The 20,975-nt window shown below is 51.8% G+C and overlaps 1 protein-coding gene across 21 annotated transcripts in view; it reads right to left on the bottom strand.

Moving 5' to 3' along the window:
• The window catches only part of EPB41L1 (erythrocyte membrane protein band 4.1 like 1), a 69,551-nt gene that overhangs the window by 5,592 nt on the left and 42,984 nt on the right, over positions 1–20,975 (bottom strand). For 8 of the 21 annotated variants that reach the window (XM_046902953.1, XM_015296225.4, XM_046902952.1 and 5 more), the window contains 14 exons: positions 20,025–20,177; positions 19,107–19,204; positions 18,404–18,579; positions 17,805–17,953; positions 17,046–17,081; positions 14,782–14,973; positions 13,442–13,540; positions 5,860–8,508; positions 5,210–5,317; positions 3,674–4,072; positions 2,163–2,270; positions 1,716–1,796; positions 1,443–1,505; positions 1,051–1,146 (listed from right to left, as the gene is read on the bottom strand). In XM_046902953.1, the coding sequence (XP_046758909.1) occupies positions 1,051–1,146; positions 1,443–1,505; positions 1,716–1,796; positions 2,163–2,270; positions 3,674–4,072; positions 5,210–5,317; positions 5,860–8,508; positions 13,442–13,540; positions 14,782–14,973; positions 17,046–17,081; positions 17,805–17,953; positions 18,404–18,579; positions 19,107–19,204; positions 20,025–20,177 (4,407 nt within the window). The remainder of the gene's footprint in view (positions 1–1,050; positions 1,147–1,442; positions 1,506–1,715; positions 1,797–2,162; positions 2,271–3,673; positions 4,073–5,209; positions 5,318–5,859; positions 8,509–13,441; positions 13,541–14,781; positions 14,974–17,045; positions 17,082–17,804; positions 17,954–18,403; positions 18,580–19,106; positions 19,205–20,024; positions 20,178–20,975) is intronic. The other 13 variants (XM_015296228.4, XM_040650821.2, XM_015296231.4 and 10 more) reach the window with 13 other exon arrangements.

Below are 20,975 nucleotides of genomic sequence, written 5' to 3'. Positions count from 1 at the left end.
CAGCACATAGTCACAGTATGGATAATAAAATTCATAAGCCATGAGTGCTGCCTCTGCCTGCGGGTGAGGGAGAGGAGACAGATGGCACCCAGCAAGTTGTTTCTGGAAGACATAGCTGCCCACCAGAGAAGACACAATGCCAACAAAATCTTAGGAACTCCTCGAGTTATTTCATGTATGTCTCACTAAGTCTGATGTAGTGCATGGTTAGAACTAGCACGACACAGGTAGGGCAGAAGTGGTCAGAAGTATGAACGTGAGACGTGTAAGGAAAAGGGCCAGCAGCAGGTACTGAGCACCTCTCTTGCTTGCTCAGATCTCTCGCTGGATTATTTCATTTAAGTGTACTTCGTTTGGGAATGAAGTGGCCACAGGTGAGATCCACTGATGCAACTATCCCTCCTTAATTTTCTGTCATCTATGCCCCCTAAAGCTGCTCCAGCTCTAATAAGTCTGATAAACACGGCTCCCATAGTTGAGGTAAGGTGAGGTGCTCTGGCACTGATGTGAGGTACCTGGCAGCTGTGCTGAGGGATTTCTGGGCAGGAGGCATCTGGGCTCTGGCTCTAGGTATGTCTGCATTCACATGCACCAGTTACATGGACAGGGGAGTTGCACACATACTGGTGGCAGTCTACTGCAGTCACTTCCATCCCCGCTGCTGCCTTCAAGGCACAGAGTTCCTTCTCAGCCCAATGACTCCCTTCCTTCCCCAAATACCATGGCATAGAGGTGGGCATGGCACTTGGGCACAGTCCATGTGGATGGTATGCAGGTGATGAGCACCTGATGCTTATCAAACACACGTCATCCTTGTCTGAAGTCCCCTGCAGTTGCATCTGGCTGAATGGGATGGGTAGCACAGCTGGGCTGAACAGGGCCAGGGCAGTGTGCCAGCTGATGATCCCCCACAAGTCAGCATACACTTTTTCAGCTTGTAAGGAGGAGAAAGGCATCTTCTGTACTAGGCACCGCATAAATCCACCTTCCTCAAATTTCAGTGGCTTTCATCAGACTCTCCCTAGCTGCTCTGTTTGAAGATGCTCTTACCTTGGTAACATGGGTAGTGGTAGAAGTGGAGAGGGTTTCTGCAGTGGCACTGAATATGCTGGTGAGCACTTCCTTCCCAGCAGAGCTGCTGCTGATCTGCATGACAGAGAGAAGCAGATGGTCCCCAGGCCCTAAATTGCCAGCACCCTTCCATTGGCACAGAGCTACAAAGGTGAGCACATTTCTGCCTTGCACAGCAGAGAGCACAGCAAGGAAAAAGATGCTGCACTGTGCTTCCAACTGGATACATGCTATTTCAGGGCTGGCGATAGCTACCCCAAGCCCAGACCTACAGAAAAGCTCTATCTGCAGTGGGGAGATGATCTGACCACCTTTCCCAGCCCTGATTGCCAGCCTCAGCCCAGGGCTGACTCTGTCCAGTGCTCACTCACCGGTGACACGGAGCGAAGCTCTGTCGTAGGGCCAGTCCCTTTCCCAGGCTTGGTGGTGTTATCCTGAAATCAGAACACACGGGTGTGAGCTTGAACACAACATGCAGGTGAGCACAGCTTGCTCCAGAGAGCAGCTCTGGAGCAGGGAAGGTCACCCTGGAGCCTTCACTTCCCCTCCCCGCCCTAGCAGTAGATGGGGTCTCCCTCCTCAAAGTAGGAGGCCCATGTGGGATGGCGGCAGCCATGGCACCCTGAGGGGCTAGCCCCGCTTACTGAGGTTGTTGGTGTGGTCTCTGTGGTGACAGCACGAACAGAGGCTGATGCATCTTTGCTGCCAGGCAGGCCTCCTTCCACCTGCCAGAGGCAAAGGAAACCCAGTGAGTTTGGAAGTGCCTGTGAAGGGGTGACATTTGCAGGCATGGTGCTTTACATCTTTGCTGCCAGAGAAGAATATCCCCACGTGCTGACACATGGCAGATGGGGCAAGGGACTCATGCAGGGGCTGGGTTCAACAGTGCCTGCATTAAAAAGTAAATGCAGGATATGTTTGGACAAAATTTGGTTTGATGTTTTGGGGACTCCGGCAAGTAGAGAACCCCAGTAGCTTCACTCAGCCACTGGCCTTCACAGCACTGCTGCGCGCAGACAGGTTTTGCTGAACCAAGGCTCTGCAGAGCCACTGGGAGAAGGGCCATGAGAGGATGGACCCAGCTGTGTCACCTGAGCTGCTTCTGGGGTGCTGATCTGGTGGGCGGCGGAGGCATCTTCGGGCTTCCTTGTGCCTTGTCCCAGGCTGACTGTTACAGCATCTGTTTTTGGGGCTGGTGACTGCAGAAAAAAATGCAGCAAGTCAATCACTGCTCCAAACCACCCTGCTTCCCAGGGTGTGATGAGATACAGCCCTGCACGGGAGACACTTCAGTACTCCTCCTGAACCAGCCTGCATGAGCAGTTCCCTGGAATCTTCTGCAAGTGCCACCTGTGTGTGATATCCTGCAAGCGTCACACTGAGCCTCACCTGGACATTGAGCAGAGCCCAGGCTGCTATCCTAGGCTAATGGCTACCACACAAAGCACCCTGTATGACTGACATACCCTAAATTAGACCCCATATTCCCCAGGCTTCTACGGAAACTTTTTTTTGTTAGATTCGCAGATACCACTGGTCAGGATAAACTGGTTTTTCAGAGCAGGTAAGACCCAACAGATCTATTTCTCTTGTGACCTAAGGTATTTCTGTGTACTGCATCAGTCCCCAACGTCTGTGGTGACACCTGCATGTCAAATGGAGGCTAACCTGGGGAATGGAGACAGATTTTCAGCAAGTCCACAGCATTTCTGAGTCAGCCATGGTCCCTGCCCAGCACTGGCCACACAGCTCCACGGAGGCTGCAAGCCAAGCCCGTGGCCCAGCAGCCCGCTGCACAGTGCCCCACGGAATGCCTGGCTCAGAGGAAACTCACTTTCTTCTGTAGCTTTCTCCTGGATCCAGGGCAGGGCTTGTGCTGCGGGCAGCTCCAGAAGCACCCACCTGACCAGGGCTGGGAGCTGCGGCCAGTGCTGACCGAGCCGAGCACACAGGAAACATGGCCTGCACAGAGGCCATGATACATTTTGTCTGAGGTGGGGTTGGCCCTACTGTCCTCTCTCAGAGGCACATGCTCCACTTCTGCTTGCGGTTTTCTTCTGTGCCACATGCAGTTTCCTCAGCCCTGCTGATAAGCACTCCTGGCTGGACTGACCTCCACAACCTTTGGGGCTGCTCCCACTGGCTACTTTGTCAATCTCTCCCAACAAGGCACTACCAGACAGGTTAGTTAGCAGCACATTTCACGCTCAAATTTCATGCAAAACACAGGGACAGGGCCATTGGTTATAACACAGAACATGCCAATTCCTGCTCCTGATTTGCTGCAGTGACGAGAGGGGCAGGGTAGGCAGCCAGACACAGAGCATGAAGAGATGATGATTTTCCTGGTTATCAGATTCACAAAACACAAGACACTGCCATGCACCTGCCCAAACTGAAAGAACCATGCAAGACAGACAACTGCGTGCATGACAGTAAAACAGTTATATTGGACAGAAACCCAGGGGTGTATGAAAGCTAGCATGCTCTTCCAAACTGACGTGGGACTGAACACCAGCGAGGCAATGCCAGGAACCAGGACAGAGAACACGGAGAGATGGTAGCACCAAGACAACCTTGGTGGAATGCCTTCCCTGTGTACCTCTAGCTGGGAGATGTCTGGGCTGGGCTGGGCGACCTTCTCCCTGGCTTTGGCGTCCTCTTCCAATCCAGGAACTACTTTGTCAGTATGCTGGAAGGAAACCAGGCCTTCATCTTCCATCTCTCTCTTGTCCTTGTCCAGCTCGGGCAGGCTCCGGGAGATGTCCTCAAAGGCTGTCCCATGGAAGTCACCGATCACTGTGAAGTCCACCTCTGCTTCCAAGCTGGAGGTCGAACTGACTGTAATGCTGGAGCACTTGCGCTCGATGGCCAGGTGGTTGTCCTTCAGAAACACCGAGTCCTTCTCTTGGTCCTGCTCCTCATCTCCAGTGTCACTCTCGGGAGCCCTGTGCCGAGGCGGCTTAGCTTTCTCCTCAGTGCCCTCCCTCAAGCCTGCTCTCTGAATGAGACACAATGGCGGAGAGAGATGGAGACAGTGAGCGCTGCATGGCATGGCAGTACTGGCTGTGCCAATGGAGGAGAGTGGAAGAAGAGAAAAGGCAGCAGCAAACACCACAGAGTAGAATCAAACACAACTCAAGCACGGAAACCGAAATCTTTCTGACAGCAGCGACTTCGCAGGGGTGTGGGGAGAAGGGTTATTCAATCTGATTTTGCCAAAAGCCTACTGGTAATTAATCACTGAAAAAAAGGGTCAGTCACACAGAAAAGCTTGGCCAGCTTAGAGGCACATCACTGCACCTGGTGAAAGCAGATGTACGCAAAACAACAGTTCTGTTAAGAGACATTCAGAAACAGCTCAGACGCCAATGCTATCCTATGTCAGAAAAACTGAGCATGAGGAAAGTGTCCCATCAGCCAGGTAGGTTGGCAGGGAAGTGAAGGAGTGTGCCAGTTGCACTGAGCTCAGCCCAAGTGGAGCATCCGCGTGCGGCTGGCGGGGCAGTGCCCCAGGGAGGGCCAAGCCCACCATGCCCCCCCACCTCCCAACGCCCTCCAAAGGACTCGTGCAACCAGGGCTGGCTCCTAGGGATGCAGACTGTGTGTTCAGTCAGTATAATTGACAGCATGATCAGAGCCAAGGGAAGACATCCCTCCACTAGCTCCTCCCCAGACATGGACATATCTCTCAACTCTGCCATCAGAGGGTGCATTCCCTTTGCCGTTTTGCTATGAAATGATAGGAAATTGAGACCCACGCATTTACTTGCTTTTGATTCTCTTTAGGAGATCAGCTCCTCATTAGCTTTAGGATTAGCTCTAAGCCAGCTGATGCCACAGGAAGCCCAGCTCCCAGACTATGGTCCAAGCATTTGCAGCTAGAGCCATCCCCTGCAACGTGCCAGCCTCTGACAGCACAGGCACTGTTTGTTTGCAGTGCTGGGATGTTGAGAGATATGATAAACAGGGTGACAAACTCAAGAGGAACACGCCTGCATACATTTGTGTGTGCGTGTACAAATACATTCATAACAGCTGTACAGTGGGGAGAGGAGCTGGAAGCATATAGTCCTCAGCTGCTTAAGGTGAGCTATAACACTATGGCAAGAAGCAGTTAGTAGAACAGCACTGAGACCTTTAAGACCACTGGAACAGCAGCCTTTAAATTCTCTTCTTTCAGGGTGGATTTTAATGACGGGTCAGATAAATCCTTTTCTTCCCCACTTGGTTCCTGAGATTTGCTCTGGATTAGAGAAAATGGTTAGTTTTAAGGAAATTAGCTCTAAAGAAGCTGATCTAGTGCTTACAAGAGCAAAGAAAGCTATTTCATCATCCAGCCACCAGCTTGCCAAAGACAGGGTAGGATGGGTAAGGCTGGCAAGCTAAGCAAGAAGGGATATCAACGTAAGAAATGCAAGGGTGAAGCTGGAAGCGTGGGCACTGCTGCTCAGTGTGTGCGCATCTGTGATGGACTCGCAGCTCCTTAAGCCACCCCCCATCTCCCTTTCTTGTTCCTGGACATGAAGCTTGGGTGGCATTCTCGAAGTAGCCAAAATGTTGGGCAGAGGGGAGGTGTCACAAAACAAAAGCCAATGAACCAACTGGCCAGCAGGTCTGCATTCAGCAAATAAGCCTGACCACACACACATATACATAAAAGGACAGGGAATGCAAAGCAACTGTTCTCAGTCAATGGATGTGTGAGGTGCCACTGAACATGGTAAATAAAGAGCCACACAACATGCGCATGAACTTTCCATCCGGACAGTTCATTGGAAGAGTTACCACGGCTTCTGCCAGCGTGAGTTCACAGCCAGAGTCAGAGGAAGCCAGGTCAGCACTGTCTTCTCCTTCATGCTCCAGATCAACAGAAACATCTTCCTTCAGAGACAGGAGCTGGGAGGAGACTCCTGGACCAGCTCCTTGCCTGAAGGCAAATGAGTCCACACTGGTCATGCATCCCACTGGAGCACCTGCCATTGCTGGAGGTGAGATGGGGACTGTGTTCAAAATTGTGTCCTGTGACAGATTTGTCTTTCCCTTTGCTTTTGCTGGTGTCTCAGTTTCAGGTGCATGCTCTTGTCCTTCCTGAGCTGTCCTCTGTTCAGCTTCACTTTGCTCAAACATCTTAATCTTAGATGCCGCTGAGGTTTTCTTGTAGCTCTCACTGTCCTGCCAGCTACCCAGGAGTGGGGCTTCAGTGACACCTCTGTGCTCCTGGCACACAGCTTCGGTTGCAGCAATACACATCAATGGCCCAGATTCTCTCTTCTGTATTCCACTGCTCACCTGCACCTCTTCCCCACCTTCATATACAAAGGTTGAGAGCTGATACAACTTGCTGCCTTGACATAAACCTGTTATAGGGGAGTGGGAATGCAAGACATCAGCATCTCTTGGAGACTGCAGTGACTGCTCCAGAGTAAGGTCACTGTCTCTAGCAGTTTCTCCTGCCACAGAGCTCCTGTCTTGCAGAGCTTGTCCTGCACTGAACTCCAAGTCACAGGCTGGCTCTTGTGCTTTGGTATCTGCGGTGTGGAGTAGCCCTCCAGACTTAGGACCCTTTTGGGGCAGGTGTTCTATTATGGTCTCAGCCTCTTGTTCTGGTTCTTCTGCCTTGGGAGGCAGCTGTTCCATGCCTTCACTTCCCATCGTCTTTCCTGATGTGGGCCCTATGTTCTGGGAGAGCCCTTTTATCACAAGCTGTTCCTCCTGGAGTGCCTCTTCTGTAGCTCTCAGGGTTCCCTTTGCTGCAGTAGGATCTGAGTTCTGGACCACTTCCCCTGTGGCGGGATCTCTGAGCAGGATTGTCTCCACTGCATTGCCTTTGCTTTGGTGTGGTCCTCTTGCAATAGGATTTGCATCTTGGTATATTTTCCTTGTAACAAAGTGCATGTCTTGTTTTTTTTCTGCAGATTCAGGACTCACATCCCTGGGTATTCCCACCTCTGTTACAGGGCTCATGTCCTTGAGTGCTTCTTTATCTACTGCAGGGCTTGCCTCCTTGCATACCACCTCTGCTGAGGGGTTCATATCCTCAGGTGTGCCCATATCTCTTATAAGGCTGGTATTCTGGGACACGTCTTTGCCCTTGGGTTCCCTTTCCTGGGCTGGCTCTGCAGGGCTCAATTGCTGAGGAAGAGTGCCAGGGGTGGGAGTGCTGGGTTCATCCTCCTCCAGCCCCACAGTGGCACGAGGGCAGCTGTGCTGAGGCACAGGTGGTGGGGGTAATTTTGTCTCTATCTCTTCCATCTGTAGAACCATTGTGGAGCTTTTCTCCTCCTCCCCACCACATAGGCTTCTTTCTGAGAGCCCCCACTCTTCTGTGGAGACATCCAAGCCCCATTGCTCTCCTGCATTTGGGTTCTGTTCTGGGCTCTGTCTGGGGTCCTCAGCCCTCTTGGGGGCACATGGCTTCAATCCTCTTACTGACCTTTGCAGATCCTTCTCATCTGACCCCACCCCTTGGGAACACAACATGGCTTCATCTCCCTCCAGTGTTTTGCAGCCAGTCAGACTCACTGATGCTTGGTCTTGCTGCACTGAAAAACCTTCTTCCTGCTCTGAGGGAGGCTGTCCTGCAGGGCTTATCTCATCACAGCCTGTCTCAGGCTGGTCTGGCACTGCAGAAGATTTTTCTGACACTGCTTTCTGTTGTGCGTACACTGAGGAACTGCACTGGGACCTTTCTCCCAGACATGCCGTGGGCCTTGGTCCTTCCCCTGGCCTATTCACCATGGTTTCTTGCCCCACTGTTGAGCCAAGATGTCCTCCTGCCTCTGCAAGCAGATGCATTTTATTGTCCTCCTCTCCCTCCAGATCTCCTAAATAGATGATCCTCTGTGTAGCAGAAGTCTCTGTGTTGTCGTCACTAGACTTCACTTTAATTCTAATGACCTCTGCAATTGCAGTTGGCGCTCTGGCATCCTGCTTCCTAAAGGCTGCAGAAACATGCTCCTCAGAGACCATCTTGCTTTCTCCATGGAGAGGGCACCCCAAAGCCTCAGCCCTTTGTCTCTCTTCAGGCTTCTGATGTGGTCTGGACAGATCCAGTTCACTCCTGGTTACCCCCTCAACCCTCTCTTTGGACTCCTCCTCTGCTCTCTCACGTGTCAAGCACTTTGCCTCTGTGCTGGGCTCCTCCCCAGTTTCCTTCTCATAGATCTCATCCTCCCAGACAGACTCAAAATCTTCAGGACTAGCAATGATTTTTGCTCTCTTCCAGGTATCCAGGTGTGTATCTGCTGGTTCTTCCTGGCCTGCCACTTCCTTGGCTTTCCCTACTGCCATCTCCACTTTTGACATGCTCACACCCATTTTCACCTCTGAAGTACCCGCACGTCCTTCTTCTTTCTTGACTCTCAGAGCTTTCTTTAGAGCTACCTCTTCCAGCCTAGTGGTTTCTCTCTCTATAAATACCCAATGCTCCGAGCCCTGCATTGCAATTGGAGCAAGAAGAGTTAGCATCAAACATACTTTACCTAACAGCTGGTGATTGCTTTCATGAGTCACAGACAGCTGATCTGCCTTAGATGGAGCTGATCAATTACTATTATTATACATGCAAGGGTTGAGGCAGTCTCTATATGAAGAGCCTGGCAACTCGCTGATGAAAGGAAGGGACTGAAAAAAAAAGGGGCTGATACCATGAAGATGATGGTATCCCTCTTTCCTCTACAGGGCCTGGGACCACATTCTGATCGGGGTGATGACCTACTGACATATCTGCAAAATCTGTGACTTTTTGGAAATAAAGAAGTGGAAGCCATAAACTGAGCTGTTAGGACACTCTCTATGAGGCAAGAGAGGACAGTGAGTTAAATCAAACTTTGACTCCCCATTTTTCTACTGGCTCTAGCGGTTTCTTTGATGGCAAAGGGTGAAATTTTGTTGTAAGCAGTGGTCTTTATTTGACTAGCTTTACTTTCACTTTCACCCACATGCCCTAATACTGCATCAGACTGAGCAAGAAGTAGCGTGAGCAAGAAGAGAAGCCACCTTAAGAATCAGAAAGGTCCTTTTCCTTTCCTACTAGATGCCACTGCTCAGGTTCACTCACAGAACCAATTATTTAGCAGAGGTTTCTGGTGAGATCAGGCAGTTCAGAAAAGTAACCTGTAAGAGGTTACCTATAAAATGTAGAAGACCATGGGCTTGGCAGCTGAGATAGCTTCAGGGACTGAAGCAAGGACCAAGTGAAGGCTACAGAGCATTCTGCAGCAAGGACACAGTGAGTACGTGATACAACAAAATGCACCTGTGTTGCTGTGCAGGGGAAGATGCTAGATCACTGTTTCTACACACACTCGATAATTCATGTGTTGGTCCTGCAAGATACCTGAAGACATCACAGGCTCCAAGGACAAAGCACTGGCATTCAGCCACTTTTGGAACAGAAGGTTGAAAATAACCCAGATCGACAGAGCAGGAGGAAAACAGCAATGAGCATTTGTACTTATGAGGAAGCCCAGCAGACTCCCCAGCCATTTGAGGGTACATGGCACACACATGAAGGGCAGAGCTCACCACAAGGCTCCTGTGGCTGTCCTAGGCTGGGTCAGTCCACAACATGGGATGCCCAAGGTATAGGCCTGCAGGATAGAGCCAGCATTGCTTCTGTAGGGTGAGAGGGACTGCCTCCTGCATCACCACTGTGTACAGCAGCCTCAGGGGAGTGTGGCTGGCTGTGCTCTCCCTGCTCAAACTAGGAAAACTAAACTGTGCCAAGAATAGCTGGACTGCCGGTGCCCTATACAGGGGTGTCAGGTTGAATGTTTGGAGTCACTGCACCTGAAATGGAAACCTAATAACTGATAATGAATAAGGAAAAACAGAGGGCAGAGGGAAGCAAAGAGAGAAAAGGTAAGATAAGATTAGAAGAGAGAAAGAAGCGAGGATAAACAATTGATAATGGAAAGGCTTCCACAGGGGGAGGAATAAGAAATCTCTGAACCATGAAGTGATTTGAGTTGGAAGGGACATAAGGGACCACCTAGTTCCAAACCTGCTTCCATGGGCAGGGGTAGCTTTCACTAGCTCAGGTTGCCCAAACCTCATCCAACCTGGCCTTGAATATTGCCAGTGACGGGATAATACACAGCCAATCCGGGCAGCCTGTTCCAGCACCTCACTGCCGTCACAGTAAATAATTTCTTCCTAATATATTATCTAATTCTAACTCTCAGTTTAAAACTGGTGCCAAAGAAAGGCCTGTAGCTCCCGCCACATAGCATCTTTAGGTTGTGGCTCCAGCACCATCGGGCCATCAATGGGCCTCACGCTGGCTCCTTTCTCTCCAGGGCTCTGATGAGAGCACGTGGCTATTGCACAGCAACCATGAAAATCTGCCATGAGCACCACCAGGAGCTGTGCCTCAGCTGGAGGCCCGACAGCGCTGTGAGCAAACACAGCACCTAGCCTGCCACTCTGTCTCATTTGTGGCCATGTGTACCCACCATGGTGGGTACCCTCCCGTAGGATCAGGCACTGCACAGTGATCCTGTACTGGCCCTGTTGGCTGCATGCCCTGGACAGGGTTCCCCACCCCTGCCATAGCCAGCAGCCCTGCACAGAAGCACCAGAGGAGGCTGAGCCCTCAGGGGACTCATCCTCTGCTAGCTTCCCACAGCAACACTTGCAGAAGCCTCCCTGGTATCACTCTTGAGTGTAACCTCTTTTCCAAAACACTGTCTGCTCTCCAGCTCCTTTTCTCTACACCTGTGTCTCTCAGCGGGCTTCTCATGCCAATTTCATTCCTTTCTGTACCACAGAAGATGCAGCAGAGGTGGTCAGTGACTCCTAGGAGTATCTGCATATTTCATGGATGAATTTGACCCCTGAAGCAAAACTACCCCTACCTCAATGGATGCCTTGGTACTGCCAGGATGCCCATTTCAATTTCTGGCACTCTCTTGACACTAGGAATGCTCATGGGTGAGTAAGCCAGAGGACTGCTTACTTCCCTGAGGCTACAGCAGTTTCTCTTCTGTTCCTGCACTGCAGCCTCACTGCTCAACCCTTTTTTTTTTTTTTTTTGCAGCCAAGACATCAATGGATAAGGTATGAGCACAGGTACATATCTCTTCAGTCTTCTTCCTTTTCTTTGGTGAAAATCACAGTCCTTCAGAGGGGACCTTCTCTGGACAAAGATGATGAGCTTGGTCAGGCTCCTGCTTCGAGTTAAGGCTCTAACACAAGTAGGTATCAAAGAGCCTTAAGTCTTCTGAAGCCTGAAACAATGTGTTGATCCACAGCAGTACATCATAGAGTAAGGAAAAACTGCAAATCTCCAGATTAATCTCTAAACCAGCTCCCTTATCAAATTTGTTGGGATGAGTACAGCCCATTCTAGGGAAACAGCAATTACTCTATGGTATGCTTTGAACTCTCTGCTTCAGATGGCTCAAAGCCATCTCTGGCCACAGCCCTGGTTCAACAGCTGGGCAGCTCTGGGGTCTCCAGAGCTCGAGGGCTCCTGGTCACATTCAAGTCAAATAACTGGATATGTGGGCACGTCCTCCAGGAAAGCAGAGAACTTGGCAGGTCAGAGTGTGCCAAGGTAGAAGCTGAGTCTAAGAGGTGATGACGCTGGTCTGACCATAGAGCAACCTTGACATCCCCAAGGGATAATTTACTCTCAAATCTTCTTCATCTATGCCAACACACTCACTCCAGAGAACGGGAACAGCTAGGAAGGATGTTTTCACCGTGGCCTACACATTACAAAAGAGGACAAACTGGGAGATAGGAAAGAAATGAAACAAGACAGAGCAGACAGCCTTCTACACCTGATGGCTGCAGGCAAAACTCACAACCTTGGAGGAGCCCAGGGCAGAGAGGTGGCTTTTTCCTTTGGCACTATTTGATGTACTTGCCTTTTTTTTTTTTTTTGGCTCCTCAGGGAGACCTGGCTCACCAGAAAGGAACACATGAGCTTTACAATAAGGAGGGAAGAATAAATGAACCAAGATCAACATGACACACTGTCACCAAAGCTGAGAAGACTCCATTCACCTTCTAATTCAGCACCTCTCCTCCAGCAGCACAAGCAAAGTGGAGTGGAGGAAGAAGTAGCCATGTGTAGGCAGTGTGTGACAGACAATCCAACCTCAGTAACTCCATGGACACCAAGGGACTTTCGTGTTGAGCACGATGCCAACTTTGCAGATGTGCTAATTTTTGTGCAGTCACCCTCAAGGGACTCTGAGTTCCACATGGAGACCGTGGGTGGGCAAGATTCCATGTATCAGCGGAGAGAAATCTCATGCATAGAGAGAAATCTCAGGTGAGACCAGCTGGCTGCCCACACTTCAGTGCAGTCCTGGCACCCTGAGGGCCTCCACAGCGCAGAAGGCAAGAAGCCATGCATTAAGCGCTGTATGCCCACCTCACTACTGCGATTTCTGTGCAAAGGCTGCAGGGTTCTTCTCTGGCAGAGATTGCATCTCACTTCTGCCCGTCCTGCACAGACATGGTCTCCAGCCCACAGGGAGGGCTTCCAATCACCTTGCACACAGTGGCATTGCACCCTGAGGTGAGAGGGAGTGGCAGAATGGAGCCAGCCATGCACTGACCCTGTTCACCTACTCCAGACTGATGCTGCTCTTGCTCTGCTGCCTTTTCTGGGTGCACTCAGGGAGGACATGCACCCCAGCTCTGCTGTGCACTACATTTTGTTGTGGTTGGGTCCAACTACATCAGAGCCAAGTTTCTAAGACTAGTTTTCTTCTGCTCAGTATTAGCCTATATCAGCTGTCCCAGGAAAGAACTGCCATCATGTGAGATAAAACCCTGTATGCAAGCAGTGCTGAAAGTACACTTTCACTCACAGAAACAAGGACTTCAAAGTAGGGTGATCCTGCTTTGTACAGGCACAAGTTTGATATTTTTGATGCATTCAGAGATATCCTAATTCAAGGTGCCTGGATCTAAGCAACTGTAACTGCAGCTGAAGGGAGAGGAAAACACAAGAGACTGCTAAAGACAGTTTGTAGGTGGGTGTCTGTTGCACCTGGAGGAGATATTTGCAGAGCAACAGTGCCGTGGGTCTCAGCTGTACCTCCCAGGACCCCTGGTACCAGCTCCAGCACAGACCCTCATGCACAGCACAGCCAACCCTGGGGAATGCCCCACCACCACTGGCCATCAGGGCTTCACGAGCAGGTCTCCCAGGACCCTGTCTCACAGATCCAAAGCAACAGGCATGGGAGCAGATTTCACCAATAGCCTTGACCCAGTGAAGGATCCTGGACCCACCCAGAGGTGCCAGCAAACAGCTTGAGCTCTGCTTGGAGAGCCCCTGAGTGGCACCATGGGGAAGGCAAACTGTGAAAATCAAGGGTGAGAAAAGAAAAGGGATGGTGATAACCTCAGGAGAAGAGACAAGGCTTTTCTGCGTGAAAGATTCCATGCTTAGGGAAGCTCCATGCTCAGATGCAAAATCGTCTAGGATGTCCTCTTCCATCCTCTGTGTCAGCACGGAAACCCCAGCACCCATGGGGAAAGAGAGAGAGAGAGAGAGAGAGAGAGAGAGAGAGAGAGAGAAAGAGAGGGAGAGAAACAGACAGAGAGGGCACATGAGAAGGAAGGAAAGAACGAAGGGATAGATGGATGAACAGAGATCACAGCTATGACAACTCTAGATGCTCCATTTAGGTCTTTCTTTGCACATATATACATCTGCTTGTAAAACAGATATAGCGTGGAAACCCTTCTTCCTCTTCCCATCTTGGTGCTTTGATGAGGGCTTGTGAGCTCTCAGCTCACCTCTGCCTGGAATGCTCTGCAACCCCAACCCAGCCAGCCCCACATCTCCAGTTATGCAGACACCTCCTTGCAGTGCAGTACCATGTCCTCATTTTCTCAGTGAGACCATCGCAGGACAGCTCTGTGGCACAGGGGGCCCCATGTGCACTGTTTGTGTGGGCTGCACAGCTCTCATGGAGAAGAGAATGCCAGCGTTTGGAGAACAAGCAGAGTGTCCAGTGCTCACAGCCCACCGATGCCCATACCATATGCTGCATGGGTTGAGCCAACTGACAGCCCAACCCCACACAGCACTCAGCTGCAGCGCATCCGCTCTCCTCCAGCAGCGAGGGGGGTCTGCACAGCCCAGGCCTCCCACTCTGGGACCCAGGCACTTTCCATTCTCATTCAGGACAGAGGTCCCACTTCAAAGCCAGCAGATAAAATGCCAGGAGGAGAGGACATGAGTGCAGGATCCCGCAATAGCACTGCTCACCCTCCTCCTGCTCCCATCAACCAGGTCTTGGCAGATGAGTGCACCATGGAGCACTTAAGCACAGGAGCCCAGTCCCACACTCCTGGGAATACCCCTTGGACAAGACCTGTAACAGGTGCTGACAAGCAGGAGCTCCAATAGGGTAAGGGGTGAAGAAGGCCCCATCTCACGGGCTGACAAAGCCTCAGCCTAACTCACAGCCCCCAGGAAAGGAGAAGTTTGACCCCATGCAGTGCCTGGGCACAAGGGGAGCTCACTGCCAGCAGCATGAAAACAGTTAGCTCACTAACAAACTTAGAGACAATAGCCTGACCAGGGGCCCCTCTCTTTACCCAGTGTGCCCAACACATAATTCCCACCATGCTTCCCTCAGGGCTACAATGGAGACAGAGACCAGAACCCACCAACTGATGAGCACCTCCCTGTGCACAGTCTGATCCCCTCCATAAGACAGCAGCAGAACAAACCTCGCTGGCCTTTTCTGGGGTTCCCTTCGGCGTCTCCTCCTCATGCTTGGGTGAGGAAGAGGCTGGTGAGGAAGGCAGCCTCCTGTCTCGGTCCCTGTGAACCAGCTTGCTGTTGGGCTCCTTCAGGGTCCGTTTCAGCTCATTGATGCTGGCCTGATGCTTTAGCAAAACATCTTCTGGTTTGTCTAAAAACTTGGGGAAGGAGAAAGGAAGGTAACTATGATTAAAGCACTAGCCAAAGCCAAAAAGACAAGCAGAGACACTGGAGCAAGTCTGCTTTACACTGGACTTGAATTTAGGGTCTCAAGAGCCAAATGAACAGCATATCTGAGGGTTATCAGATATCAGCATAACTGAGCCCAACCCTGGGCTGCAGTTCTCACTAAGACCATTGCAGGGAGCAACAGTAAGGCAGGGAGTGGCAGAACACCCACAGGGAGCTTCCCTTTGTGGAGGGCACATGTCCCAAGGGCATCTCCAGCATGGCCTTGTGAGGATGAGATGAACCATCTGGGGGAAGAAAGAGGGGTCTCCTTGGGGACCAGCACAAGAAATATCAGTAACCAAAACTCTGTTGCTCCCATATGCAAGGCACAAAGGGATCAAGGGCCTATGTCCCAGCAGGGCAGGAAACAATCATCTGAGCAAGAGCTTCCAGGAGTCACCCATTGGCATTTCTAATGGAGTGCCTTCAAAGTGGGTTTCTGCCAACGTGCAAGAGGTCAAAGGCTACTCAAAGATGACAAACATGGATCCAAGCCTGCAACAGCATGGACCAGCTTGAGCCCAGCAGCAGTCTGGGGTGGGGGTTGGGTCTGGCCTGCTGTAGAAAGAGGACAGCTCAGAGAGTTCAAGTGCATGGTGAGATTTAGGTGTTAAAGCATCCTTTGTTGATGTTACAGGCACCAGGATGGCTCCTTTTGTTCTGCCACAGAGGTGGGCAAACTAGCTCAGAACAAGAACCTGACTTTCACTTCAAACTCAAACCTGGTTTGAGGTTCGAAACGAGTCAACTGAATTATCTACCCTCTCCCATACTTCTCCTCAGCAAAATCCCAGAGACACAAAGGAGTCTCATAGAAAGCCCAGACAAATTTCCAGATCCTGAAGGCTCAGCAGAATTTATTTAAAGCTCCCCGATCCATCTGCACGTGCTTCACGGTTTGCCCACCTCTATAGGCTCAGGGTAGTGCCAGGCGCACGGGGCTGCAGGAGCAGCACATGCACATGCAGCAGGAGTAAGCAATGAGGCAGACAGTGGAGGGACCGTGCTCAACACGGGGCTGTGGGGCAAGATGCCAGCCTGCTGCACCAGTAGGGTCTGCCCTGCTGTGCTGAGCAGGATAGCAATGGCTGTGTGCTTGAAGCACAGCAAGCCGCAGCTCGTGGCCACGCAGCTGAAGGTGCTAGCGCTTCCTTGGCCTCTGCTGACTAGTCCAGTGATGATCCAAACCCCAATGTGAGTGGAGGAGAAAAGCCTCAGAACACAGCTCTGAACTTTAGGCTGGGATAAATCAGCAGACCCAGGCTGAGATCTCTGCTGGACATTTCTGAGGGGAAGGAGGCACTGCAGACATGGGCAGTTTGTGCAAGAGGAGAGCACAGACTCTCTCCCACCTGTGACAACACATCCTGGCCAGGCCAGCCACACTCAGCTGGGGAGCTGCTCCATGGCACTCCACTGGGGTGGGTGTCAGGGTGTGCCTCTGATGGGCTCAGGGACTCATTTGCTTCAGGCAGGGCAGAAAGGCAGCAAGGAGCTTCGTGAAAGCAGGGCACGTGATGCAGTCCCCAGGTCAGGGAAGGCAAAAGCAGAGAGCAGGCCAGGGCACAGGGTCTCACAGGGAGGTGGAAGCAGTAGGGCCAGCTTGCAACAGGTCTGTCTCTTCAGCAAGAGGATTAAGGCCATAGGGTTGGACAAAGAGAAAACATGAGGAGAGGACATGGAGGAGTCAGTAACACGAGCAGAAGCCAGGTGTTCCCAACGGGCCAAGGACCCGGCATAGTGGCCTGGCCAATGTGCCTTGGGAGGGCTCTTGCTCACACATACAGTTAGGACTACCTTACTTAGTGGGATAGAAGATGCTGTGTGTGCTCTGGGGCAGATCCCCAGCTGTCTGCTCACTGGGAGTCTCTAGCAGGTCAACTTTCCCACCTCGGTGCATCTTGTATTCCAGTAAATAGGGTGACACACAGTGGTGCATTGAAAGGAATGGACAATATGATGCACCAATGAGAACTAAGATACTCCAGAGAGAGAATACCTCCTGCTTGTGCCTGGGGGTTGTTTCGTGCTCCGGCTGGCAGCAAAGAGAGGGTTAAAAGTAACCAGCAGAGTCAGTTGAGGGAAATTCTCATAAGCATCACAATTCAGTTGAATTTGGGCATGTACACAGACCCCTGCCCACAGCCAGGACTGGTAACAGCACAAAAGGACTGATTCCCCTGCTCAGTGCAGGGCTGAGATGGACTGGGGCACATTCCAAGCCTGTCCAGGGGTGGGCAGAGAGCAGAGGGGCACAGCTGCACGCCGGCAGGGTGCTGGGTATGGGCATGTAATTATGGGGCACCAACAGAATAGGGGCCCAGTATGCTCCCAGCAGCCAAGGAACTCCTTGCTTGCACGGTGGTGACTGTCGGCACACTTGGCCCTTTCTGGTCCTGCATGTCAGAGCGGAGCTGTCCCGCAACCAGCCCTGCCTGGGGACCAGCTGTGAAGCAACCTGGAGGGTGCTGGGAGAATTGTGGCTGCTTCTGGGTAGGGTGTGATGGCTCTACGCCCACTCGTGAGGCCAAGAGCCACATCTCCAAGCTAGGTGGCTCATAGCAAGCACTGGGGCTTGCCTCGTGGAAAAGGGGTTTCAGATGACCGTGCCTCAGTGCAATCCTTCCCACCCGCAGCCCAGCCCCAAGAGAGGAAGACAGAGCCCTGATGCCTGTGTCCCATCCCCCTGCTTATGTGCTCTGGTTATGAGCCAGCCCACCCACCTGCCTCCATGGTATGCTGCCCATGAGGTCTGTACCTTTAGCTCCTTGATCTTCGTCGGGGTAGTCACCTCCTCATCCTCTGTCTCAGATCGTCTCCCACTGCCAAACTCACCATCCTCCTCCTGTTTCTCACCCTCTGCTCCGGCATCATGGTTCTCACTGACGGAGGCTGGGCGTGAGAACTCTGTGCATGCAGGGAGAGCCCAGGTCATGGGCAGTGAGCCACCACCCCTGGCCCTTCCTGCCCCAGCCCTCTGCCTCAGTCTGGCTTAGAGACAGTGGCAGTGGAGCCCCAAAAAGACCTGCAGCAGGGAAGACATGTCCTAGGGATTCTTGATGGTGACGATGACCCAAAGCTCAGTACTTCATCTCTCCTTGCACCACTCAGAACTTCATACCTGCCCTGTGACCAGGCAGCTGGAGCCAGCCATACCCATGTCCCTGCTGCTCACACAGTCTGAGGCACCACTTAGGGGGTGGAAAGACCCTCTGCCAGGGGAATCTGGTTAGAGAGAGCCTCTGGAGGTAACTTTGGCTGCCCCCCTCCCCTCCCCCCCCCCCCCCCCCTCCAAAGTGGCATTCTTGTTCCCGCCAGCAGACCAATCTCACTCCCCCTCCCCAGTTTGGGGCATACCTCCATCAAGGCTGCGAGACATGGTGTACCGTTTGCTGGAGGAACGCTCGAAGAAGGGGGCTGGGCGGTCAATGAGGGCGCTGGCCTGCCGGGTCTGTGCCTGTGTCCGCCCGCTGTAGCGGAACTTAGAGCCCATCACCAAGAAGCCCTTCGGGGGTGGCTCTGGAGATACCAGCCTGGGGACAGAGAGGTGAGGTGCCATCAGTGGGTCCTAGCTGTGCCCCCAGCACTGGCCCCAGACACCAGTGTGCAGAGCCGAGCTGAGATCACAGTGAAGGAGTTAGGATGACATTGGTGCTGGGCTAAAGGAGTGACAAGGAATTCAGCACCATAGGAAGTTCAGGGCTGAACCAGCAAGTGGTTCTTGGCAGTGGTGTGTAGTGGAGCCAGTGGAGCAGATATGGCTCCGTACATGGGAAAGACAAGCCAGTGCCTGCTATAGATGGGGTACAGCAGGTCTGGGGCTGAGAGAGGAGCAGAACTCTTCCTTCCCTGCACACAAAAGGCAGAGTGGCTGGATGCAAGGGCCATGAGGCAAGGGATGGACAACGCCTGCTGTAGGTGAGAGGACAGCCAGCTCCTTCCCAGGCAGGGTGCAGGCACCTAGGGCACTGCAGGAGCTCCCCTTCCCCAAGTAAGCATGCTGGGATAGGCCAGAGGCAGGAACATGCCTGCCTCCAAGGCCTGGAAAAAGGCTCCTCACCTGAAGAAGGTGTGATGCTCTATGCAGACCTTCCAGAGACGCTTGGCGGAGCGGTGGTTGGGCAGCTTGAAGCCAATGGTGCTCTCAAACTGCTCATACTTTGGGGAGACAGAGACATGCTGTTACAGGCAGATCCTGCCCAAGGGGACGTGATGGGATGGGACCTGACATGCCAAGACCTTCAGGTTCCCCTGGCAGGAGCTATGGCCATACAAAACATCTTCTTCAAACCAGTGCTGGAAAGGCTCATGCCCAGCCCCACAGGCTGGTGGAATCATGCCCTTATGTTTTTGGCCTAAGCACCTTCCTCAATTGTAAATGCATCTTCAGTGCAAGAGAAATTCCCTCAAGAAACAGAAAACTTTTACAGCTTATTTCAGTGCGAGGGAATCTCTCACTCCATCTCAGATGCACTGTCCACTGGGAAGAACATGGGTGGAAATGAGTTCTCCCATCAGTGCATGTAAAAGTAAAGAGACTGAAATTAAAGTCAGAAAGCACCGATACAAAAGAAGAAAAAAAAAACCTAATGTTTTAGGGTTTTTTTGTGTGTGTTTGAAGTATGGAAGACAAATTTAAAAAATGATTCTGCAATCCCATTCCTGGGACACCCCCCTGTGTCAACAGGCTCACAAGCATCTGGCTTATGGCAGAAGGGTTATGAGATGCCCTGAGATTTCCGAACTGCTGTGGCCAAAGACATGAGAGGCAGTGAGAGAGCAAGAGTGCAAACGAGAAAACACTTGCTCAAAGCCTCCATTCACCACAGGAGCTGTGCTCTCTCAGCCAATTGAGGCCATTACCTTGGGACTTAGAGGCCCAAGATGAAGCCAGATAAGGACCACTCTGCACAACCCCACTCTGGCACAGCAGGCACCCTGCTGTGCCCCTGGGTCATGCTGTACCGAAGGCACCCACCTCACCAGGGCGGATTTTGATGTAAAAATTACTCCTCTTGTAGGAAATTTTAAGGATCTTGGGCCAGGCAAAACGGTTGATCCTCAGTCGGTCCCTGTAGATGAGGAGGCCATTGGCACAGACTCCTAGCATGATGTCAATACCCTCTGAGTCCTGGATGAGGCAAGAAGGAAAGGAAGAAACTGCTCAGCTGCTCAGTAAGAGTCAGTCCATCCAGGAGTACCATGCTCCCTCCTGCTCAGCACTCTGGCTACTTGCAACCAGCTGGCAGAGGTCACAGAATCACAGGATGGTTAAAGGTGAAAGGGACCTTTGGAGATCATCTGGTCCAACCCACAGTAGGTTGTGCAGGACTATATCCAGACAGATTCTGAAAATCTCTAAAGAGGAGACCCCGCTAACTCTCTAGGCAACCTGTGCCATACAACAGAAGTGCTACCTGATGTTCAGAGGGAACTTTGTGTTTTAATTTCTGGCTGTTGCCTCTTGTTTTGTCAGTGTGTACCACTAAAAAGATTCTAGCTACATTCTCTTTGAACCTTCCCTTCAGGTATTCATATACCTCACTGAGAACACCCTGAGCCTTCTCCAGGTTGCACAGTCCCAGCTCCCTTATCCTTTCCTCATATAGGAGGTGCTTCAAACCCTTCATCATCCTCATGGTCCTTTGTTGCATTTCATCCAGTAGTTCCATGTCCTTAGCGTACTCAGGAGTCCAGAACTGAACACAGCAGTCCAGGCACGGCCTCACCAATGCTGAGTAGGGGAAAGGATCACCTCCCTCAACCTGCTGGCAGGCAATACTCCGCCCAACGCAGCCCAGGATAGCATTGGCAAAGTATTGCCACAAGGACACACTGTTGACTAATATTCGACTTGCTGTCTACCAGGAGTACATGGGCCTTTTCTGCCAAGCTGCTTTCCAGCTGGATGCCCCCAGTACGTCCTGGT

This window comes from Gallus gallus, chromosome 20, assembly GCF_016699485.2.
Source record: "Gallus gallus isolate bGalGal1 chromosome 20, bGalGal1.mat.broiler.GRCg7b, whole genome shotgun sequence".
NCBI lineage: Eukaryota > Metazoa > Chordata > Aves > Galliformes > Phasianidae > Gallus > Gallus gallus.
The sequence above is the reverse complement of the archived record's forward strand: the minus strand, read 5'-3'. Positions and strand labels throughout refer to the sequence as shown.